Below are 16987 nucleotides of genomic sequence, written 5' to 3'. Positions count from 1 at the left end.
TTTTTAATAGCATTGACACGTCACAGCAACGTAATCGAGGGTGCTCGGCTTGTCAGACTGCACAATAGTAGCAGGAAAGATTGTTTTCGTTGACCCAGTCAAGAGCTAATGGCAAATGATGCCCCACCTGAAGCTTACTCATGTACTTCCGTTATAGGACATGCTGAGTATTTTAACTGAGACAGCCCTGTGACCGACGCATGGTGAACGAGGGACATCTATAGTTTGCGAAACTTCATTAGTCAAGCCTGTAAATATAACGCGTTATCATGCATCCCGTTTTTAAAGAAGACCGGCGATTCTACTTGAAAATAACAATGTGCATATTACTCACAGTCGAGTAGAGCAGCCGGCAGTAATATTTTGTTGGTTGTGGTGCAATTAATTTTCATAATAAATTGCAATTAAGTAAGTTTTTAATCAATGCTCTGAGTGCCGTTCTGTCAATGAAGAACTTGTGGAAAATTGAAAGAAGCTTAAAACTGGCATGTTTTCAGCCAAATGGATTTTTCCCGTTCATTTTTTTCGGCTCGTAAAGAAAGCCAATAAAAAAAAAAGATAACGAGACTAACCGGTCCGCCTGCACCAAAAAGCATCTCCCTTAAACACGTTCGACAGGAGTTAGCGCACTCTTTCCACGGCGGATCAACCACCAGTTATCGGCACCTGTTCCCTTATTAACGCCGAGGCGCCGCACTGTCACCGGCGGAGCACACCAGATAACGCTCCAGCTCTGCCACCAACTGCCATGAAGTTTGTTGGAGGGCGCTGCTTTTTTGACGCGGGCGGATGGTCAGTCAGGTTATTTTTTTTCGCGGGCTTTGTTTACGATTCTGAAAAAATTATGACCGGGCAGAAACTACCCGACTGAAAACCTGCCAGTTTTAAGCTTCTTTAAGTTTTCTACAAGATAAGAAAGTAATTATAAGCTTATCTAATCACAATTTATTATTAAATCGATTGGCATTAACAAAATAATTACTCGCGGCTATTCCACTTGACTCTGAACAATATGCGCTTGGCTATGTTCGCTTAGAGTGGCCTGCACTATTGATAAAAAAACGCGTTAAATAATAGTTGGAACACCCTGTATCTAGTAACGCTTAAGTAATATATACCGGAACGCCGAAGACGCAGACGAAATTAGCAGTGGTGGCAGCGACACCTAGTAATGATTCGTTTAATCAGAACAGGTTACGAACGACCTGCCGTGATGGCGTAGTGCCTTTGGCGTTGAGCTGCTAAAGCCTGAGGGCTCGGCATGGAATCTTGTCCGAAGCGGCCACATTTCGACGGGGGGCGAAATGCAAAGATGCCTGTATGCCATGCATTGGCTGCGGTTTAAAGAAACCCTGCAGGTGGTCAAAGCTAACCCGGAGTGCCCCACTACGGCGTTCCTCATAACCATGTCATGGTTTTGGCACGTAAAACCCCCAGAATTTAACACGTTACTTACGTCTTTGCGTTGCCTAAGTTATCATCGACGAGGAAAAAAAAAGAAGACTCGCCATAACTTAATCATTATAGGCTGCTGGCAAACGCGTTTACGTGAGCTGCTAAATAGAATACGTATAGTCGGACATTGCAGTAATACCTATACTTGTTCAGTTTGAACTGAGCTTAACAAAATGTCGACGCCAGTGCAGCTTCGGACATCTATACATCTGGTACAGTGAACCTGGTATTCCCTAGTAATGAGTAATGCATATACGGATATATACCGCTAAAACACTCTTACACCTTTTGATTTATAGTCAATGAAGTCGGTTTTGATCTGTAGTCAATGATGTACGGTAACATTTCGCCTTCTTTTCGCCGTGTGACGTCGTCTCCATCAGACTGCAAGTTCGAACGCACCCTGGCGGCAAGCGTATCCGCAAAGCGCGTCGCACGGATCGGCCGCCCAGGTTTCGTCCAGGGATTTGGGTATGACCGTGAAAACTGGGTGTGTCGCCGCTTCATTTGAGTAATGCGTGCTGCCCCCCTTCCTCCCCACGGTCGGTGTGTGCGGTCTCACGGGAGCAGACGCGCACGTTTCGGCCCCACCTAGTCGCTCACACTGCGACATTGATTAGGTGCTTTTCCCGGAACCCGCCCCCGCGTGAGACGTTAAATACTCGTGTCGCGACCTTCAGAAAGACGTCGACGCCAGTCGTGAATTGGATCAAAATTATTTAGTCGAGGCCATTTCGTTGCCGAAAGAGCGACGGTGGGTAATCTGAAAAAATTGAAACTGCGTGGAAGCAATGGGTGTGGTAGTACAGCCTAGAGCATAGATCATCATCATCATCATCATCGTCGTCGTCGTCGTCGTCGTCGTCATCGTCGTCATAATATTATTATTATTATTTGCTATTATTATTATTATTATTATTATTATTATTATTATTATTATTATTATTATTATTATTATTATTATTATTATTATTAGATGTGGAGATTGCAGTACAATAATTACAGAGAGCTGTCCTGATTAAATCGCGTTATGAAGGTAATTTATAAGCGATTACCGGAAGCATAGTTAGGAGTACTATACTGTAGAACTGCTCCCATACAATCCAGTATCATCACATTCGCCTGGAGTATAGGTATTTATACAGTACCAGTGGCACCCACGACGATAATGGAAGAGAAAATAGTCTAGAGGAATTCGAAATCCCAAAGGTAACGCCGGAAGAAGTAAAGAAAGCCTTGGAAAATATGCAAAGGGGGAAGGCGGCTGGGGAGGATCAGGTAACAGCAGATTTGTTGAAGGATGGTGGGCAGATTGTTCTAGAGAAACTGGCCACCCTGTATACGCAATGCCTCATGACCTCGAGCGTACCGGAATCTTGGAAGAACGCTAACATAATCCTAATCCATAAGAAAGGGGACGCCAAAGACTTGAAAAATTATAGACCGATCAGCTTACTGCCCATTGCCTACAAATTATTTACTAAAGTAATCGCAAATAGAATCAGGAACACCTTAGACTTCTGTCAACCAAAGGACCAGGCAGGATTCCGTAAAGGCTACTCAACAATAGATCATATTCAAACTATCAATCAGGTGATAGAGAAATGTGCGGAATATAACCAACCCTTATATATAGCTTTCATTGATTACGAGAAAGCATTTGATTCTGTCGAAACCTCAGCAGTCATGGAGGCATTACGGAATCAGGGTGTAGACGAGCCGTATGTAAAAATACTGAAAGATATCTATAGCGGCTGCACAGCCACCGTAGTCCTCCATAAAGAAAGCAACAAAATCCCAATAAAGAAAGGCGTCAGGCAGGGAGATACGATCTCTCCAATACTATTCACAGCATGTTTACAGGAGGTATTCAGAGACCTGGATTGGGAAGAATTGGGGATAAAAGTTAATGGAGAATGCCTTAGTAACTTGCGATTCGCTGATGATATTGCCTTGCTTAGTAACTCAGGGGACCAATTGCAATGCATGCTCACTGACCTGGAGAGGCAAAGCAGAAGAGTAGGTCTAAAAATTAATCTGCAGAAAACTAAAGTAATGTTTAACAGTCTCGGAAGAGAACAGCAATTTACATAGGCAGCGAGGCACTGGAAGTCGTAAGGGAATACATCTACTTAGGGCAGGTAGTGACGCGGATCCGGATCATGAGACGGAAATAATGAGAAGAATAAGAATGGGGTGGGCTGCGTTTGGCAGGCATTCTCAGATCATGAACAGCAGGTTGCCATTATCCCTCAAGAGAAAAGTGTATAATAGCTGTGTCTCACCAGTACTCACCTACGGGGCAGAAACCTGGAGGCTTACGAAAAGGGTTCTACTCAAATTGAGGACGACGCAACGAGCTATTGAAAGAAGAATGATAGGTGTAACGTTAAGGGATAAGAAAAGAGCAGATTGGGTGAGGGAACAAACGCGAGTTAATGACATCTTAGTGGAAATCAAGAAAAAGAAATGGGTATGGGCAGGACATGTAATGAGGAGGGAAGGTAACCGATGGTCATTAAGGGTTACAGACTGGATCCCAAGGGAAGGGAAGCGTAGCAGGGGGCGGCAGAAAGTTAGGTGGGCGGATGAGATTAAGAAGTTTGCAGGGACGGCATGGCCACAATTAGTACATGACCGGGGTTGTTGGAGAAGTATGGGAGGGGCCTTTGCCCTGCAGTGGGCATAACCAGGCTAATGATGATTATGATGATTATGATGATCATGATGATGTTGGTGTTGTTGTTGTTGTTGATGATGATGATGATGATGATGATGATGATCTGTTAGGCGTGGCGCCAGGCAAACACCTACAGCTTTCATTAAAGAACCTCTGTCTTTGTCTCTGCCATGTAACCTCATTCAATTTGTACAACCTCCGAAATGTCTTAGACGCAACCGCTAAAGTAATCATGCCACACGACAGTGAGCTATCAGAGACGAATAATCTCAAGCTGCTGATTTCGCGTCATTGAATGCAGTGAAAACGTGCTCAGTGGTTCGCTCAACCATTCAATGTTTGGCTCCAACGCAACGGACATTCATGTTCAGGACCTTTATTGTACTGCCTTCGACAATTCCTGCAGGAGATATACAGGGAAGTGAGCTTGTTGGTACATAATTCTGTGACTACTTGTGAGCCTGTTGCCTGTTAGTACCTCTTAGTATGCACAGTCCAGAACGCCAGAAAATTAGGTAAGGTATTGAAATTAGGAAATTTGCAGGCGCAACTTGGAATCAACTATCGCAAGACACTGCAGGAGTAGCTGAGATCGCTCGGAGAGGCCTTCGTCCTGGCAGTGGTCCCAAAGATAGGTTGTTGATGATGATGATGATGCTGTCGCGAAATTGTTGCACGAGTACTGCAGAAAGAAACCTCTACCCCCCCCCCCCCCCCCTACAGAGCACTAGGTTCCGCTCTCATTGCCACAGTGCTACAAATCCATATGCTCCTCGTGTGTTCCTTCGAACGAATTTAGCTTTGTTTGGTGAAATACAATTCAGTTTCATCATTTCATCGTAAGGCTTTCTTCGAACACACACGAGTGCCTATTTCTCGTATGCGTTTCTACGCACAAATGCAGCAGACCTTCTCTGACTGACGTGCTCCGAATAGTAGTACTTATGCAGGTCTATTGTGTCATAGCTGGGTTGTCCCCACGCCTCTCCCACTTCTTTGCATCATTTCCTTCACGCCGACCACTTATGCTTGTGGACACCCGACTACAGTACTCAAGTATTTCAGGAGAGCACAACTGCCATGTCAGATAAGCCGAGTAGCCGGTGCCTACCACGGTGCTTACTACAGGCACCAACATCTAATCAAGTACAGCTACAAAAAAAGAAATTAAGCTCTGAACGTGCATAAATCCAAGGACACAATGCGGACCGAGCTAACCTAGTGCATATACGTGTGCTATATCCACCAGCAACGGACGAATCTCGTGAGCATCCGACCTTCCTGTAACATGACGGCACGTGGAAGCAAGCTTTCGCTCGCTTCCACTCAAAACACGATCGCGTGCAACGATGTCGTGACAAGCCTGCAGGAACGAAAACGTATACGTGCACAGAGACACACGGAAACGCAAGGCCGTCCACCATCCACATGTCGCTTCCATTACAAAATCTCATAAGACGTAAGCGCGTATCTCTCTCTGATCAGCTGGCCATGACGGTTCGCATGTCGGCGCCCAAGGGATTTCCCGCCCTTTGAGAGCATAACTGTCGAACGAAACTTATTGTCATGCAATCTCGGCGAGCTTTGAGAACTTTGCGACGGCGAACGATTTTCGATTCTCGCGGAGGTGACGCCTTGCAGGTCAGGGTTGAGAGCCTTCCACAACGATGGCTTGGACACGAGGGTGCACGCCTGCGTCACTTCGATACGCCAAGGGACGCCCCGCGATTTTCCTTGTTCGTGTGTAACACTGGCCCAGAAAGCGCGCGGCACGCTAGGTTGTTGTCAAGAGTCGCGAACGGCTTTGTTTTGGACGGTGCGGTGCGCTATTCGTATACAATACACTACAATACAATGCAATACAATCTTTACTGTGTATAAAGAAAACAAAATGCAAGTAGCAGGCCTGCCCAAGCACCGAGGGCTTGACTGGCATTATGGTGCACGGAAGCTCTTTGTACAGCAGAGGTTTTCCGCGACTCAATCTTTAACTGAAGTCAATTTCATGTACCTTGTGTTGCTTCTTTCTTTCTTTCTTTCTTTCTTTCTTTCTTTCTTTCTTTCTTTCTTTCTTTCTTTGACTGTTGCCAAACTTTCATGTGTCAGTATAGGGAATCTCAACGTCAAAGGGAAACTTGGGCCTGTTTGTGTTAATTCATGTTTCGAAAAGTAACAGCGCTTAACAGACAAGGACATAAGCAAAGAAGAACATGACACAGGCTCTGCCTCTTCATTGCCTATGTCGTTGCCTGTTTAGCGCTGTCACTTTCCGAAACATCAATGTTTAGCTTGTGTGGCGTACAAAGAAACGACATCTTTTTCGTGCGTATGCAGGAGTGATGTGAATTAGGGGACAGATCGTGCAGCATATCCATTCGCGAAATGGAGCACCGTCGAGTGCAATAAATTAGAAGGAATCTTTATATAAACTTCGAACTTTTTAACAGACGGTGATACCTATGAATGCCTGGATTTCGGAAGCATCACGCACGGAATGCAGATGTATCTTATCTTTTTTTCACGAACTAACATTTGAGACCCCAATTTTGGAGATCACTGACACCACAGAAAACATTTTTTTTTATTTCACAGTGTAGACACGCATGCAATGCACATGTGCTTGTTCAGTTCTCTTAGCGCTTGTTGCGGACACCACAGCGAAACGCTTGCGCGCGTACCTGCTGTTGGAATGCGCTGCTTTTAACAGTTTTCATCGCGTACCGCCGAGTAAGTTCCAAGAACTTAATTTTACCTCGAACTTGAACACTCGATATGCTTTCTTTTAAAAAAGTACCCTCTGGCGTTTTAGGTGCCAATACCGTGATCTGATTAGGAGGTACGCCATAGTGCGGGACTTTGAAATAATTTCGTCCACGTGCGGTTCTTTAACGTGAACTTGAATTACATGACCGTTGTTTGGCATCTAACTTGCGCATCAATGCGGCTGTGATCAAATCCGCGAGCCCGAGCTCAGCAGCACAACGCAATTCTCAGGACTACCGCCCCCCCCTTCCCGCCCCTGCCCCTCCCCTATGTTCCCTGATCACCCCCCCCCTTCCCCCGGAGGGTCTACTACAGAATTTCTTTGTCTGTAGCGTGCGTCTCACTGGAAATGTTCTTGACTTCTAGCGCGTGCTGTTTCCAAACACAGAGCCCAACGTAAGAAACTTGATGCGTTACGCAAGAAATGATCGCGTTTGAGCAAACTGCTTTGTTTCCAGAAACGTCACGACTAAGTCTCAAGAGAACATGGATACAGCGCACAACAATTTCAGGGATAAGGTCGTTGTAGTGGATAACTGTTATCACAACATGTTGAAAGGACAGCGCAAGACGACGAAGACAAAAGGCAGGATGTTCAACCAGCACCAACTCGCCCAAATGTCGATTCTTCTACTGTTGTCACAACATTCACTACCTTCGTTTAATTGCGCCTGCTAACGGTATAATTAGTAACATTCTTGACTAAACAAGGTAATTACTGCTACTAATTGACCTCAGATACCAATTACACACGCAGTTAGACCCACTGGATACGATGTTTCTGGCCTTTACCGCCTTTATGGAACCCACTCTAGAACATGACGGAACGGTTCTGATAACTATGTCATGAGCTGGAAAAATTTTACACGGTGAGGATAACTGCACTTGCAATTTGTAGCTGATACACACTAGTAACATTGTTTTGCTAAGAATTTTACGAACTCTACCGTTAGCAGGCGCAATTGAACGAAGACAGTGAATGTTGTGACAAGAGTAAGTAAATACAACGACCTTTTTTTTTTATAAAGTGTAGCCCTAATGCCTACCTTTAACTGAAAACAAAATATTATTTTTTTTTCGCTTTCTGAATTCGCAGCGGCCGCCTTAGCCAACGCCCGTGGCCCTTCGAGCTGCGAGTCCAAGCTGCAGAACTGCACCGACCTGGTCAAGCCTTTCCTGAACGACCTGCGGTACATGTTCCCCACCACAATCGAAGACGTCGACGACATGTGCAAGTCAGTATTCACTGCACGCGCGGACTTGCGATTTCACCTGTTAAATATTCAGAACGCGGACACGAGCACTGGTTGTACGTGAACGAAGCGTAATTCTTTTACTATGTCGTGATTTGCTTTCTTTCAAAGCATTATTGCGTTTGGGCTTCTCTTTTGTCCATGTGCACTCTTTAGATCTTTGACACTGCTTGCGCAGTTAAGCTGTGTATGTTGCAGTCGACTGATAGAGGAAACGCTAAGGACAATCTTCACAATGATAAGATTGAGAGAAGACACGACAAGGAAGAGCCAGCCCATTATGTGCAACAATGTATACGGGGGCAATGCGGTCACCAGCCGCCTAACATCGCACATGCAGCGGAATGCCGTTTGTCTGACTGATATGTTTCCCACCATATCGAAAATATTAGAAACAGGCGTCCTCGCAATGTTAGGTGATTTTTGAATAAGTGAAAGAAAAAAAAGACGTGTGGTGGAAGTTATACTCACAGGCTGTGATACGGCCGTTCGCCACAATACGCGCTGTACTCATTTGTGCAAAGAATACGCAATAAATGATGACACAGCACTTTCCAGGTAGTCTGCAATAGGGTACCACAAGGAACATCCCTCGAAATACCTGCAGCAGTCACTTCTCTACGGAGACTAAGAAGAGAGAGTGCAGGGTATACAAGTCGCCGTACTGAATATAAAGCACAGATGGATGTAGTTCTTAAACACTGCTGCAATATTCGGTGCGCAGTAGTCCCGAATCCGGACATCTCGACGATCGGAAAAGTGATTCTTGCAGCACATGTTTAATGAACGATAGTTCCATGGTAATAGGGTGCGCACTGTACCTATAAATTTACGCCCTTTATCATAATCCGGTAATTTCAGAATCGTGATGTTCCGGTGAAAGCGTCAGCATGATCTATTTCTTGTTTTAGATCCTCATATCGGGACACGGTGGCGGCTAGGAAATGAGGCAGTAAAGGTTTCTCAGCTACGCAAGAGATGCAGCAACCGTTAAAGTACAGTCAACCACAAAAGGTTATCGATCACAGGATTTCAGAAAACGTTCCATTCCCGAGCAGCCTGCAACAGTAGTCATTAAAACCGAACATCACAATGTTCCCTTACACCGGTAGAGGTATAAAAAAAAAGAATACTAGGCTGCGTTGTGAGGCTGCGCAGGTATTCACCTTTTGCTTTTATCAGATTTCGGGTTGCACAAAATTTTGTGGTTGACTGTACACTCCACTCATACAGTGTCTTCCTTTTTCTTTCCGCAAGTTAAAGTGATAAACCAGAATGTCTCGGTGTATACATTGCCTATCAAGCTATTCTTCTTATGACAAGCCTCTCTTTCATACAATGGACTATCTCAGTGTGCATCATGTTACTAATGCGATATTGGCGCCTTCGAGCAACATTGTTTCTCTTAGTATATGACACAATGATGAAGAATGCAAGAAAAAAAAACGCGGTAAACTACCACACATGACTCAGAAAGAATGGCGTCGTAGCATTCGCTGTACGAACAGCACGACGGCTTAAGGAATCTTCGCTAGAAGCAGGCATGCGTCAAAGTTTGAGTCTTCGCTTTCATGGCAAAGAAAATTCGGAAATTTCTGCATGGCCTAGACTAGGCTTCTAACCCACCGCAGATGTACATTGGAAGAAGTTAACTACGAAAGTGACGACAAATTTTGTCATGAAATTACTGCCAAAAGTAATTCCGTTCATCAAACTCATTGCTCGAAGAGTTGATGAGTTCTCTAAATAGCGTTGCTCGTGTAGCTACTTTCATGCAGTAGTTTTTTTATCATATGCAGGAAAGGCTTTCCCGGGTTCTATACTTTTCAACAGTAACGTTTCTTGGGCATAGCGAACTATTCACCGCAAGTATAAAATAAGAAGTTCAAAAGACACTTTCTGCATAGTACATGTAGTTACTGAGTTTCCCGGGTTTACTCAAAGATGCATTGAGAAACGCACCCCCACATGCCAGCTTTAAGCTTGGTCGGGTTGGTCACACTCCGGTTACAGTCCGAGGAAAAAGTGCGCGCGGACCTTCCTAAAGACCGGAGAACGTGCGCGTACGGTTTCGCGGTAGTTGTCGTTCGCTCGTGACCACATTGGTCAAGCCCTGATTCGCGCGTGCCGTTCAGGGGCAAGTCTGCAGCAGCCTTCCTGGAGACCAGCCAGCCGAAGACGGTCGTTCGAGATTAGGTCTTTTGATAACCGGCGTCCCCAAATTTCTTCCGTAAGTGAGTCAGCGGAGTTTTTCGACTGCTGCACGACATGGATGTCGCCATCGGTGAGGTTTCCTCGCGAGCGCCGCGAAGCTCGTAGGCGCGTTTCGAAACGCACTTGCGCCTTGTCAGGAAGTGACGGTCGGACTGATGCAAGCCCGAGCACACGTGACCTCCTCCGGTGATCCAGATTTCCGTGAAGCGGAAAAGGTCGACAAGTTTGGCATGTTCACGATGTCGAAATCGGCTGGTTCGAGATTAATGTATTCACGTTATGGGGCGTCAAGCCGTCTTTGAATATGTCCCACGTCCTGAAGGGCCGAGGGGCCCGATTTGTTTGTTAGTTTGCCATGTGTTCTGTCCATTACAGTCTGTTGTCTTTCTGCTGTGCTACAAGTTATCATTTTCATCGGTGAATTGTCTGTGAGTGAGTGTGTGTTGCGCCAGTCTGGCTGTCGCTTAAAGAAAAAAAAACGAGAGGTATTGTAACGTGGCAGCAGCCTTCCTATCCGTAACAGGACGTGCTTCCTTTCGTTCCTCAGGATGTGGAGCCGCTTCGTGGACTGCATTCGCCGATACGTGACCGACTGTGCCACCGAGGATCAGAGGTCAAAGTTCAACAACGCCGTCGGCGATTCTATCGACACCGTGCATGCAATATGCAGCTCAGAGCGCTACCAGAAAGGTCAGAAATGGGCATTCTTTCTTTCTTTTCGTCATTTGCACTGCTACAATTCTGGTGTGCGTGAGAACATGCGATCTCATTCTGTCAAACATCTTTCGCCAACTGCTTCTTGCGATGCGTATACTTCTGTGTACCTGAAAAAAAAAAGCTTAAGGCTGGAATAATGGGTCAATTATTATACAATGGCCAGCAGACAGGAACAAAATGCTTCCTTGTCTTTATTGTCCTTGTTCCTTCCTTGTCCAGCATTGTCCTCGTTCACTTTGTGTTTAGCTGTCTCGCTTTTTTCTAGTCTGCTGACCATACTTGTAGATCGTGGGTGCGCGTTCGTGCTTATATAAAATTGCGACCAAAGGTAGCGGGGTAAATAGGCCAAGAATGCTGTCGCATAAAAAAAGAAAGACAGATAGAACGTGAGGAAAAATACGCCGGTTTTCCGCGTAATGTACAGAGCACGAGGAATGGTCGTGCATACCGAGTATTATTGTTTATCGTATCATTGTTTAAAATGCACACCCAGATCCCCTGCAGTTTTGTAAATCATAATATTTAACAGATTCAAGAGTCGTGCATGCCGCGTGTAGCGGTGTTACGATCCGTAGCACAATCAGCACACGTTGCTGCAGACATTCGACAAAGCCGGCCTACATGCCATGGTAATGCCGGCTACATGCAGCTGGTAATATTATGATCTCATAGCATTCACAAGGCACGGCTATAGAAATGCAGAAACTTTCTTTTCATGCGGTCAAATTCGAAGTATTAAAGTTCTCTGGTGTGGTGTAATAATGTATGCACTAACGAACGTGCTATTCGCTACCATTTTGTTCTGCTACCATTTGTGTTTATACAGCATGCAAAAGATTTATAGGCGGCGATGCCTCTGACTTCATGGGCCATTCGTGCAGCTGCATATGCATACAATGGGGAAGAAAGGTGTGCATTTTAAGAGAATGTGGCTTGAAGTGGGGGGGGGGGGGGAATGAAAAACTACTGCTATATAGAGAGAAGCCTTTCCTAGGAAGCAGAGGTGCTGGGGTAACTTTAAAACTTATCCATGCATTATCATGCCTTTCAGTACGCAATTAAATAACGTAAGGTTAACTATAAGTCTATCAAATAGAGGGCGCTGCAAAGGTAGAATGCGTAGGAACGCTGCAGTCATGCCGTATCGACTAGTCTCCTTTAACTTTGTAGCTAGACTTGAAATATAGTGATATATGAACACATTAATTCAAATACAGAAACTAGATACCTTGCTGGTAAAAATATGCAAGGAATAACTGAAAATTCTCTCCGAGACATGGGCTGAAATCCTGGCTAGTGGTCGCGGTTCACGTCAAATCACGAAACGAAAATAAGAGGGATGGAGCGTTGCTGTGACAAAGGTACCACGTGATGTCGCGTGATACCTATGCCGCATGTTATGAAGCAAAGAAACAAACTAGAAAGCATGCCGCCCCGTGCGGCAGCTATCCTTCAGAAACCAGCTATCTGTAAAGTCGTTCCCTTCGCTTTTTGTTTCTTCCGTGCATGCAAAAGTCAGTCCAACCCGTGAACTTGCGCGCGGCGGACTCAGCCCAGTGTGTTCGGTTTCCGGTAGGCTTTAATGGATGCGTATTTGTCTGGCTGCTTTGTCAACCACTCTGTATACACTTTCTACCGATATACTTACGCAACTATGGTCGTTCATTGCAATGTATACACCTTTTGTGTTCGTTGCCTCGCTGCTACGCCTGAGTAGGACAGTTGCACGCAGCTGTCGCGTGCATTGTCTTTCCGGAAGAGCCTTCTCTTAGCGCGGGGGTGGAAGCCACTAAAATCTACCTTTACCTAATCACCTGCTGGGCCGCCTTTTTTTCTGGCTTCAATTTCAACACTCGACGTTCCCTCCTGGCCTTTTCTACTATTATTTCGTCGACGAAAGTGCCGGTTCACTGTGCCGTGTGAAACCACGCTTGAGGTGAAGCCGCGAAACGCCCAGATCGAGGCAATGCCTTTGCTGCGCGGAGAAATCCCCGCGTTCTACGGTAAGGCCCTCCGGCTTCCCGACGTGCGCGACCGAAGTGCTGCCAACGGCGCTCACTGCTGCGTGCCGCAGTGCCCGTGAAAAGAATCAGTCACCTGTGGACGGCGTCCGGTCCCGCTCGCAGCCGTACACAGCGGCGCGGAATGCAACGCGCATGCGCCGCGAACTTCCCGTCGATTACGCGTCATTGAAAGTGCTCGCGCTCCGTTGCGGCCTCGTCCGCTTCCTCCCGGAGCCCTACGGCCAGGAATAACGTATATGCGCAGCCCTGGAGGGGTATTCTGTAAGTGTGCACCTAGTACGCGGACGTGTCCGTGTTGTCTGCTGCTGAAATGCTGATGGGTTGGGGGCACGTGCCTGTCTCCTTCTGACGCGTACGCCGGCCCAGCCAATCAGGACTCCGCCAGCACACGAAATGCTCATGTGCTTCACGTGGACACTTGCAGAATACATCCCTTTCATTTGATGTTTCTTACCTTGCACATAACGTTCAACTGAAATTCTAGGCCCATACCTTAGTACAGCTGGATGTAGTGATTGCACGCTTTTAAATGCGTAAGCAATTCAGTGGCTGCCCAAGAAGGCAACCAGTCCGTCCATCCGTCGCGTAAGATGAACCGCTAAAAAGAAATAATTTATAAGACAAAATTAATTCGAAAGGAAGAAGGTCGGTGGTGGCGAGCTCAGAAACTACGACACCACGCGCTGAAGCGGAATATCCTAACCACTGAGCTACTCCCCCTTTTTTTTCTTTATTTTTTTACCCCAACGCTTCCAGAAGGTGAATAATATCTAAACAATATGAATGTGTTGTGCCGGTGGTACCAAATAAATTTCAAAGGGGAGCGGTTTCTATGAAGGCTTACTTAAAAGATTTGGGTGTCGTGGAATAAAAGCCCTCTCTCGACCACATGTGCACCCGACTTGGAGCATTGTAGACATTAAGGAAGTTCCGATTTTGTGAAAATTTAATGCCTAACACGATACACCCTCGATGTGTTTCGGTGGTCGCGGGATGCGCCTTCCGTTGGGGCGTTCCCTCACGGACCGAAAGGCCACCAATCTCTGAGGGCTCATGTGCTTCGCGTCGTGCCACACAGACAACCAGTCAGTGAGTCCATAAGGATGATAAGGAGTGATGGGGGGTTATATGGGTCTCATCACGGTTGGTAGGGGTCCGACGCGGATGGATAAGGTGCGAAAGAGCGATAAGAGCCTATAATGGTCGGAGCAATTCTGATAAGGTTGATAAGGACCGATAAGTTTATAAGGAGTGATTGTTGATAAGTACCGGATCATGTCCGTTAAGGTTGTTAAGGACAGATATGGGTTGATAAGGGACGGATCGAGTTCGATAAGGTTGATAACAGCCGATTATTGTTGATAAGGGATGGATGGAGTCCAATAATGTTGATAACTACCGATAAAAGTTTATAAGGCTCGGATCTAGTCCGATAAGATTCCTAATGACCGATAATGGTTAATAAGGATTTATATTGGCCGGATCTAGTTAGATAAGATTGATAATGACACCAGTCTGCGTGGAGGTGAGCAAGTGGCGCAACGTTTACGCATACTTCGGCAATTTCAGGGGAGTTTTTGCTGTAATTTTTCTTTTCAAGGATAAGCACAAATCGCTAGTCATGACGTGAATGTTCCCGCCATGTGCTCTCCAACCGTTTCTTTTGCCCGGGAGTTTCCTTCTTATGACTCGGGTCCCCTGCGTGACACTGCTCTGGCCAAGGTGAATGTGGACCCTTGCGGAGCTTCTAAAGGCTAACTCCAATCATGAACCATCTTTCTCTTGCCAGGTCGCTGAAATTATTTTAGCCTTCTGCATATTAATCTCGAAACTTTTGTCTGTTATGGTCCTTAGTCATTTGCTCCAAATTATCTCCAGCGTTGCTGCAGGACAACGTAATCTGAAAACTGCAGGTTTTCACATGTTGTAAGCTCTGTGATAGTCTTTCTGTGTTTTAGGACTGACATCTTTATGCTTGTAAAAATTATGTATCTTTATGCCGCTCGTGCGATAAGTCGTGTATTCGACTTATTCTTTTCTAGTACAAATTTGATCCATGTTAAATTACTGCGTCATGCTTTTTACGATGCTTGAGAACTTCATTGTGAATTTGTTGTGAATTGCTCGTGCACAATGCCAACTGTTCTACAGGTGATCGGGACCTTGCCAGGCTCTTGCCTTTTGTCTTGGCGCCCTCTTTTCTTTGAAAAGAAAATAAACTTTCACTTTCACTTTCTTGGCTGTTCCCCGTTTGTGCTTACATCATCCTTCCCAGTATATATTTAGCAGCTCGATTACTTTGGGATAGTAATGAGTGCTTGAGAATAAACTAAGGATCGTTGAACGAGCGATTGAACGAGGAATGAGAGACGTAATGTTAAGAGCCAAGGAGAAGGAGGTACGAATTAGAGAGCAAAGGTGTGTAGCCTAAAGGGCGAAGCTAAGCGGGGCTTATTTACGCTCAACATGACGAGCAGCGTAGAAGAAGACGACGACGACGACGACGACGATGCTGATGATGATGATGGTGGTGGTGGTGGTGATTATTATGACGATGATGATGATGATTGGCATCCCCTTTGAAACGGAGTGGAGTCAAACAGCTACCTAGCCCGCTTGATTATTTCAGGTTTTACGACATCTATCCCCATCTAGACTTTTGCCTATGTGATCCCGATCTTAACGCAACCTTTGTCACTATATTGTAACGCTACCGATACACTTGCAATGACTCCGGTTCTATCAATCTCTAGCGTGCTTTTTTTCCCACCAGTTCCCTAGACATCCGTCCATCTTCTTTGGATCCCAACGCTTTGGAGGGTAAACACTTCCTACGGGTCGCGCTGGGTTAATATCTTGGCTTGCCATTACGATGTGCCGAGTGGCTTCATTTTAGTTATTTTATTATTATTATTTTTTTTCAGCAGACGTATGCTTCGTACTATGGCGCATATTTGCTCCAATATATTTATTTGTCCTCAACAAGCCAGCAACAAGCCTTTGCGTCAAGACCGTGCAAATCTTCACGGTCTTTTTTTTTTTACGGTATTTGCGTCCAAAGCCCTGTCTCTGTTTCTCTTTCTTGTTTCTGACTCCTGGTCGTCTATTAACATTTTCAATTACTCTGTAGTTGATTGCCAACTTTCTTGACCTCTTCCTCCAGTCAGTGTCTGCGGTTTCGAAGTACAGATACTTGTGCACTTTAGCCGCCCGTTATTTTACATACATGTTTCTTAATCTTTCTTCAACCCGCCGTGGTTGCTCAGTGGCTATGGTGTTAGGCTGCTGAGCGCGAGGTTGCGGGATCGAATCCCGGCCACGGCGGCCGCATTTCGATGGGGGGCGAAATGCGAAAACACCCGTGTACTTAGATTTAGGTGCACGTTAAAGAACCCCAGGCGGTCGAAATTTCCGGAGACCTCCTCTGCGGCGTGCCTCATAATCAGAAAGTGGTTTTGTCACGTAAAAACATATTTATTTTAAATCTTTCTTCAAGACTATATCTTGCTCTGCGCTTCTCCGACTTCAAATCAAGCTCGAACAACGTGACCCTGCACTGCCTCACTTCTGGTTTTACCGTGGGCTCCCAAAGCCAACCGGCCTACCGATCTTTGGCCCACTCCCAACCACCACTTGATATTCGATTTTAAGCACAGGATTGCATTTTCGAACGTTAGCGCTGGAATCACTACACCTTTTCAGATTCCACGCACCAGGTCATTATTAACGTGGCCCCAAAAGGATCTGCGTTTCATTATTGCTGCATTCCGCTTCCACTTCATTTACAGATTACCTTGTTGGGTGTTTGAGTAAGTCTTTCCTTCGTTTATACATGAACTTTCATTGTGACTTGCTGTTGAATTGGCACCCCGTAAGTCTCT

General features: G+C 45.7%; 2 protein-coding genes across 2 annotated transcripts in view; one reads left to right on the top strand and one right to left on the bottom strand.

Moving 5' to 3' along the window:
• LOC142557141 (uncharacterized) overlaps positions 1-16987 on the top strand; it is a 64910-nt gene that overhangs the window by 34350 nt on the left and 13573 nt on the right. Inside the window, exons 2-3 of the mRNA XM_075668789.1 lie at positions 7995-8133; positions 10913-11055. Of these exons, the coding sequence (XP_075524904.1) occupies positions 7995-8133; positions 10913-11055 (282 nt within the window). The remainder of the gene's footprint in view (positions 1-7994; positions 8134-10912; positions 11056-16987) is intronic.
• Positions 1-16987, bottom strand: part of LOC142557140 (prolyl 4-hydroxylase subunit alpha-2-like) — a 124923-nt gene that overhangs the window by 97196 nt on the left and 10740 nt on the right. The gene's annotated exons all lie outside the window — the stretch shown is intronic.

The sequence above is a fragment of the Dermacentor variabilis genome, chromosome 9, assembly GCF_050947875.1.
Source record: "Dermacentor variabilis isolate Ectoservices chromosome 9, ASM5094787v1, whole genome shotgun sequence".
Lineage (NCBI taxonomy): Eukaryota > Metazoa > Arthropoda > Arachnida > Ixodida > Ixodidae > Dermacentor > Dermacentor variabilis.
Note: the sequence above shows the minus strand (reverse complement) of the source record. Positions and strands in the feature narration are given on the sequence as shown.